This window comes from Atta cephalotes (genome assembly GCF_000143395.1).
Source record: "Atta cephalotes unplaced genomic scaffold scaffold00042, whole genome shotgun sequence".
Classification (NCBI taxonomy): Eukaryota; Metazoa; Arthropoda; class Insecta; order Hymenoptera; family Formicidae; genus Atta; species Atta cephalotes.
Genome location: NW_012130106.1, coordinates 1,035,705 through 1,044,554, shown reverse-complemented (window position 1 = coordinate 1,044,554; position 8,850 = coordinate 1,035,705). Strand labels below are relative to the sequence as shown.

At 32.1% G+C, this 8,850-nt stretch overlaps 1 protein-coding gene across 1 annotated transcript in view; it reads left to right on the top strand.

The window, feature by feature from the left end:
- The window catches only part of LOC105622253, a 21,056-nt gene extending 13,227 nt beyond the window's left edge, over positions 1 to 7,829 (top strand). Inside the window, exon 3 of the mRNA XM_012203674.1 lies at positions 7,366 to 7,829. Coding sequence (XP_012059064.1) covers positions 7,366 to 7,829 — 464 coding nt within the window. The remainder of the gene's footprint in view (positions 1 to 7,365) is intronic.
- Positions 7,830 to 8,850: the final 1,021 nt, after the last annotated feature.

Below are 8,850 nucleotides of genomic sequence, written 5' to 3'. Positions count from 1 at the left end.
ATATATATATATATTAATACACGCACGCACGCACGCACGCATCTACATGTATACATATATACTTTTACACATTACAGTGAAAAGAAAAAATTTTTTTTTAATCGGTTCAAAAGCTCTCAGTTCAAAAGCTTCCTTTCGTCAAAAGAACATCCCTAAATATAAAAAATATTAAGATTTAGAGATCGCTAGACGATCAATAGTGAACGATTCTTAAATCAAAATTTTGATTTTTCTTAGTACATGTTTGATTTGATATAAAAATGGCTTAATCCGGATTTTAAATGTGATATGTTTTTTTGATCACTGAACACGATGCATAGGCCTCCATTATGAGATACCGAGTATCATTTTAGATAAATGCTAGAAATCTATGGGCAGAATTAAAAAAAATAATTGGTCATTTTAAAGTGAATTTAATAAGCTTCAAGATAATGTTATGTAAAACTTAATTCAAATTCTATTTTTTTTTAAATGTAAAAAGTGAATAAATCACAAAGTTAAAAAATTGAGCTTCTTATACGAGATGCCCCAAGGAATCGATAATAAAACGTAAAGTAGATCAGTATTAAAAAACTTTAATGTTTTTAAAATACCAACAAACACACCCACTGTGCGCGCAAAATGAGTATATGATTGTACCTAAGACTGGTCTTCAGATAGTTGGAATCAAGCATCGCAGAAAAAGTCATTCGATATTCATTCCGATTGTTCTTTTTATCATTGTACAATAATATTTATACTTTAGCAACGATTTTTACTATGACATAGATTATTTCATATTAGAAATAAGAAATCGTAATATGGGTATTTCATATTATGGTTATCGAAAGATTTCTTATGGTTTTACGATCATCAAATTTAACTTCTGTAATGAAGCAATTCAACATCCTCGTATTTTTCTTAGTACGATTTTATTCTATCATACATGAAGAATTTATTGCCAAATATTTACATTAAATAATAAACGAGGTTTAAAGGTTCGCCTCAATGAAACTTGAAAACATCCAAATTCTAAAATCTTTTTTTGCAACGATTACAGGCATAATTTAATAATGAATTTTCAACTAAACAGTTTTCAATCCAAGAGCAATAAATTCATGGTGGAATCAATAGATAGCGTTTAGTTTAGCTGAAACGTCATCTTATCTCATATTAAGCGTCTATCTCATAATAGGGGGCTTTCTTCTAATAATTCATTTGATCCGATATATATCTTAAGAAATATATTAGGTGTACAACTTTGCTTCCGCCGTTTTCTTATAGATGGCTTTAGCGGTAAGTGGTGGTCGAAATAAATAGATCATAGAATAAACTTGGGCATCTGTCAACATAACCCCGTAGAAACATTAGTCGATTTGTGTCTGTATCATAAAGTTGTATCATAAAGTTATTCTCGATTGAAAATGTCAGTTTACGAGCCAAATTCTCGTCATTTGCGGGAGGTTTTAATTTTTTGCTTCAATATGAAGAAATCTGCGGCTGAGGCTCATCGAATGCTCTCAAATACTTATGATGAGGCCGCTATTAGTGACAGAACGTGTCGTGAGAGATTTCAATGCTTCAAGAACGGTGATTTTGACGTCCAAGGTCATGCTCTGTATTTGGTGGGACCAGCTCGACGTAGTGTATTATGAACAGTTAAAACCGACTGAAACAATCACAGGCGATAGGTATCGAACGCAATTGATGCGTTTGAGCCGAGCATTGAAAGACAAACGGCCGCAATACAACGAGAGACACGATAAAGTGATTTTGCAGCACGACAATGCTCGAGCCCATGTTGCGAAAGTGGTCAAGACATACTTGGAAACGTTGAAATGGGAAGTCCTACCCCACCCGCCGTATTCTCCAGACGTTGCTCCCTCTGACTATCACTTGTTTCGATCAATGGCACACAGCCTGGCTGATCAGCACTTCCAGTCTTATGAAGAAGTAAAAAATTGGATCGATTCGTGGATAGCCTCAAAAGATGACCAGTTTTTTCGACGCGGGATTTGTACGCTACCCGAAAGATGGGAGAAAGTAGTGGCCAGCGATGGACAATACTTTGAATTATAAATGTATAACCAGTTTTTTACAATAAAGCCTCGAATTTCGGAAAAAACAGCAGAAGCAAAATTGTACACCTAATAGCCCGATTAATGTGAAAAAATGACCAAATTTCGAGTTCAAAATCGATTTTAACAAGGTTTCAAGCGTTCAATTGATTACGTCCTTTAAATTGTAGTCTGTCCACCCAGAACAAGATCCAATTGGAATTTTCTCTGGACCTCCTATATAGTATTTAAAAGTTGTATTTAATTGGATTATAAAATGTTTTTATATAGATAGAAAAATTTTTTTATGAGTTTTGAAGTATATCGCTTTATGGTTTCGACATCTTCAAATCAAATGTCTCAATTTGACAGTAAAAAACTCTTTATTAGAAAATGAATACATAATAAAAAAATATACTACATAATATGTAGTTTATTTCAATGAATGAAATCACACGTTTTTTATGTTTTACTCATTTTATTTTTTAATAAGGAGTTTTTTATTGTCAAATTGAGGTATTTGATTTGAGAATGTCAAAATCACAAAACGATATATTTTAGAACTTGTAAAAAAGTTTTTTCTATCTTTAAGAACATTTTATAATCTATTTAAATGCAACTTTTAAAGGCTCTGTAGGAGGTCCCGGGAATTCTAACTGAATCTTGTTCTGGGTAAACAGATCTATAATTTGAGGAGAGCCCATTTCAGCGCTTGGAGTCTTGCTAAAATCTTGAACTCGAAATTTGATCATTTTTTCACATTAATCGGGCTGTATTTCTTAAGCGTATATTGTAAAGCTAAATAAATTATTGCATCATGTTCTGCGACCAAAAAATATACAGTATCACATTTAAAATCCGCATTTTTTGCATCAAACGTATTAAGAAAAATCGAAGCTTTGATTTAAAAATTGTTCACTAGCGACCTCTAAATCTTAATATTTTTTAATAAAATCTGCCCGAGTTAGTGTATAATATAAATATGGTAGAGAGCGCCACGGATCGATCAAAGTTAAATGTTCGAATAATGTAATATTCTTGGTTTATGAATTAAATTTATCTCAGATGTGCGCCGAAGCGTTCGTATTTCTAAACACAATCAATCTGAGATACTAACAATCGCGAATCAAAACGTTCGGTCATTCGTGATTAATATAATATTCGTGGTTTATGAATTTAATTGATCTCAGATGTGATTCTTATGCATGTCTGCAAGAGGAATGCCTTTATTAAATAAAAAATAAAATAAAAACAATGAAAAATTCGTAGATATAGTTCAAGAAAGTAATACAACAACCGTTGCTTCCTTCTGTTCAAAATGTGAAAAGAAAATATTTCCCGGATACCAGAACAATTTTAACTATGATTTTCGAATTCAGTAAATAAAAGTGAATAAAAAAAAAGATAAACAACAATTCCTGCTCCACAAATCGCCTAAAAAATGCACCAACTCCTTTTAAGTACTTTTTTTTTATAGCAGTTTGCAATCGTGTAGTTGTCACTTTCATAACGCGTCTCCAAGAAACAAAAATATTAATAATTATACAAAAGCACTGCAGCACATAGAACAATCCGTGTGCGAATTAATTTTAACGTTTAATCCGCCATATATTGCACGATGCAATGCTATTCAGAGAAGAAATCTTTTGATCTAAACATTAGATTTGTTTCAAACCATAGATTTGTTTCTGAGAAATAAATGCATTGTCCAGAAATAAATATTTATTTGCTTATAAATATCAATTGTAACTAAATATGTAATTGTTATACAAAAACATTAATTTATCTAAAGTAAATTTATTTTTTCAGTAATAATTGAACAAAATTTTTTTTACAAATAATAAAAAAGTGAGATATATTTTAAAATATATATTCTGTTATTACAATCAAATTTGATTATAACGAATAAATATGGAAGAAAATGTCATCAAATAATGTTTGCTTTGTTGTACTTCGACATTTTTCTTTTAGTGTAGATGGATAGTACGCGAAGGATCGCAATACTGGCCACCCAGATCACCCGACTTAACTCCAATAGATTTTTCCCCTCTGAGGGTATTTAAAAAATTATATTTATCGGGAACCAGTACGCAATCGGAAGGACTTACACAATCATATTGTTGAAGTAGTTACAAGCATATCACCGATATGATAATCAATGCAAAACAAAAATTATTGAGGCGCGCAAGACTGTGCATAAAATGTGAATGAAGCATAATTCAAACATTTATAATAATGTCATCATTTATTTTATGAATTAATTGATATCAAGTTAATTAACTGCTATAAAGTTGTACAAATAATTACGATTGTTCATAATTAATAATTTTATAATATTTATAAATTAGAAATTTATATAAATAAATATTCTATAATATTTATTTATATGAATTTCTAATTTTTCCTGATTATTTTAATGAAATGTTTAAAATGTATTTGAATGAGTTTTAATTGAATATTAACAGTTGAATATTAACATAACTCTACATAAAGAGCTACTAATTTTTGTTAATTATGATATGAAATTGGTAGCAGTTCGGAAAACTGTTATCTAACAGTTTGTGTTTCATGATAAATGTATATCAAAGCTAAAAATATTATTATAAAAAGGAAAATGTTAGTATATAACGTTATTGTACAATGCATTTGTAAAAATATCAACATCTTATATTAACATATGTAATTCTAAAATCGATATTAACAAAAGAAATGATAAGACAGTTTTCGCGTTTAGTACTTTGTTGTGACGCCCCTGAGTACGCCAAAACAGATGATTCGTTAATTTTAAATGTTTATAATTTAAAAGTTATTATAGCTTTAACATTTTAGTGTTAGAATTTTCGATTCAAAATGATCTCAGGAATCTCCTTTTAAATGTTGTTTGAATCTTTATACTCTGTGTCTATACATATATGTGTACACATATTTATAGTATAAAATACTTTTATATAGTATAAAATATTTTTTTCTTAAATGTCTTGTTTTTAATATCTTGTTTCACTGATCCAGAATTTTTTAGTCATGCAGTATAATGCAATTAAGAGTTAAAATCCTAATAATAATTGGTTTTAATGAAAAACCGATTTTTATAATAACAAATAAATTTTTCAGCAATTTTATCATAGACATAATTGGACAAAATGATAAAATAAATCATGTTGTTTCCTTGTATGTCCCAAAATTATATTTCGCAGATATTTTAATTTATGATTCATGGAATCAGCAAGTGAAAACTAAATTAAAAAAGAAGGACAAAATTCAACTTTTGTGCTCTCTAAATCACCTAAAATGCATACACTTCTTTCAATTGTTTTATCGTTACTCCAGCTGCGTCAGAAAAGTAACTAATTTGTTTCGACATGTAGAGTAAGAAAAAACGATATGATTTTTTGTGGCTTATCTAATATTCTTTAAATCGGCGTAAATTCTATTCTAAAAAAGTTAAAATGTCGCGTAATCATAAAACTCATTTTTCGACATTTTAAATAAATATGTCATCTCTGTTGTCCCTTTTTCGAGTATAACAAATGAATGAGATTTGATATGCAAGATGAGTAAAAAATTCCGGATCGATAAAATAATTCGAAAATTAAGCATTTCTGAAAGAAATGTTTTCTACAAAAGTTGTAGTTTTCTACAAAAGTTTTCTACAAAAGAGTTTTAAATGATGTATTCACTGATCTGATCAATCTGATCTTGAAGAGTAGCGTTACCAAAATCGAGTCAAGGTCGCATCGATTTTTTAAAATGACGCACTCTATTTTTTATTCCAGAATCTAATAGCTGGTATCAAGATATTTTCAAAATATTACAATGAATTATTTTTCATGAAGTACTTTTTGAGTTATGAGATTTAAAAGTTACAGTCCCACTGGTATTAGAATTAACATACGTAAAAATGAATTTTTAGTATAATATTATAATATTTAGTATAATATATAATATTTTTAGTAGTAGTAAAGATGAAAATAAGAGGAATAATTGGCGACGCCACTCTAGGTCAGACTGATGAGATCAATGAATAGAACACTTAAAACTCTACAACTTTTGTAGGAACATTTCTTTCGGAAATGCTTAGTTTTCGAGAAATTTCATTGGTTCGTACTTTTTATTCACCTTATATATAACGAGATCTGGTTTGTTATACGGCTGCTTCTTTAATTCTGTCTGTTTTTCTGATTTTTGTTCTTTGCGTTCTTTTCTCTTTCTGTCTGGTGACGTGTGCACGAATACGCATAGTCGTACATGCTCATATATAGTTATCGCGAATGTGCGATGCAAGCACATCATATGTAATGAAGCGAAATAAAGAGGATATTTATCTTTCTGGACTCTCTCTTTCTCTCTTCTTTTCTCTCTCTCTCGCAAGCGCGCGTATGAGTGAGTTACAAATATTATGAATGTAATTTTCGTTAGTATTGTGTTACATACGACAGTTTGCATTTCTCTGAGATAAGTTCGCGACATCATCTGATCTTTTTGATTTTGGTTAATGTTTCCCGATAATTTAATTTGTTCCAGAAATAGAAACGTACAGATTGATATAAATTTTATTTCTCTCTCTTTTCATCTCTCTCTCCCTCTCTTCCTCTCCCTTCCCTCCTCCCTCTCTCCTCTTTTCCCTCCTTCTCTTTTCCCTTCTTTTCTCGTTTGGAGCGTTGTACATCGTGCTGGATCAGCACAACTTTACTGAATACAAGTTGATTTTTAACAGTCACAACTAAACTCGCGTGCAATGTGCTACGCGCGTTTTCGAAAGGCATTGCGCGAATGTCTTGCAACCGAGAACGGCGGATTTATGCTATCATAACATACGAAAGAAATCGCATTTTCTGGTATAACTGCACCGGGAAGAAAAACATATGTTTGCTCGCCAACAGATCGATAGAATAATAAATGTTCGATTTTTTTGGCACAATATCAGAAGATAGTTGAGATTTAACGCATGTAAAAATGCATAATGTCAGTGTAATGTGCGGTACAAGGTATCGGTACGTATGTCGACAATCTCAACTCTCGCGGGATGCTGAATTCTGATCGCGTTGAATCAACACAGTAACCGTGAAATTATATGGTTGCAAGTTTCGCGACGATTATATCTTTCCTTCAATCCACGCGTCTTCCGTGTGATTACAAAAAAATTTATTTGGCCTGTAACGAATTGCGAAGTTACTTCCTATAGTTTTTTCATATCAGTCAAATAGCGTAAGGGCTTTAGCGTAAAGAAATCGTGAAACATGAGTTGTAGTAGGTCATCGTACAATGTTTTGGCCAATCTACAGCTACGGCTTATGTTCCACGACACAGTTACGGTTATCTTTGTGTTTAGGCTCTAACTTGCACCAAGAGATCGAAGCAGCTGCGAGCGATTTCCGTAGCAGTGCGGAGCGAATGAACTTGCCAGAATTTGAATTAGCTGATGAAAATTGTTCCTCCGGGAACCTCGAGTTCAATTCATCATACGCTCCAGTCTATAATTTGCACTTTCCTCCTCCGAAAAAGAGATTGTATATGGAAGATATATATTATTGTGCGAACGAATTTATTCATCGTACGAATTCCGCCGGAAGTAACGACGACTTCCCTGCTGACGATGGTGACGATAATGTGGTAATAGTGGAGAGCGCATGGTACTATTACAATCGAGTGCAGTCGAGTGTTTCATTGTGCTTAAGTACGCACGTACTGACCCAGAGGAAGCGAAAGGAGAGAAGGAAGGAGAGGATGTCGATTCGCCGCCGGGCGACCGTAACCGCATCATGCGGTGAGATACAACGTCCTGTTTTCAGTTAACGGCCAATAACTCTTTGAAAGTTTCGCCTTATCGACGATGGACTGGAATGGTTAATTGGATCATGCAAAGCAACGAGAGATCGTGCTTTGTGTGTGTTGTTTCCTCATTGGAGTAGTTCCGCGGCGCGACTATGCAGTTGAAGAAAACGATGCTTAAGATATTTGATCAATGTAAGTTTCATGTGAACGCGCGCACTCTTTACTGTTGCAGTTATTACTAATAATAATAATAATAATAATAATAATAATAATAATAATAATAATAATAATAATAATAATAATAATAATTTTTTCCCTCGTTTAGCTAAAGAGCGCGTCGTTCTGTCGACGTTCTAAAGTCTTAAACATCTCGAAGTTATAAATATACGTGTGATGAACGTTTAATGGTTAAAGATGTGCATTTTACATCCATTTATATGCGTAACACGAATGAGATGATGCATGATGTGCGGCAACGTGATTTCCTTCTCGTAGTAGCATGCCTACTCCTCCCCCCCCCCCCGCCCCTCCATTAAAGGCCTCCAGAACATAATAACGTAATAGCTATAAGGCACACATCGGATTAAATTATGTGACATCACAGAAAACCTGCGACTTCGCCGCGACAGATGTATATCGCATAACTCCGTATCGTTGTTATTAGGAGAAATTGCGAATGCTCGAATAATTCGTGCTATAGGTTTTCAAATTAGAAATATTAAATTTGTCAGGGTGAAAATACCTGGCATATTGAACAAAATTGTATTAATTTGAAATAAGGATATATTTAATATTTGATGGTAACATCAAATTAAATGCTTGTAAATTAATTGCTTATCAATTTAATTCGCGATTACTAGAGTAATTTTAATTGCGTTTATAGTTTGGAAAAACAATTCGGTGCGCAGTTCTAAAAAGACTACAATATGGTATATGTGCAAGTATATATATTGTATATTAGTAATTCAAGATTGAATTATTTAAAGCAATGAAGATCCAGTTTCGACCATAGGTATTTTTCTAGTATTGATTGTGTTTTTCA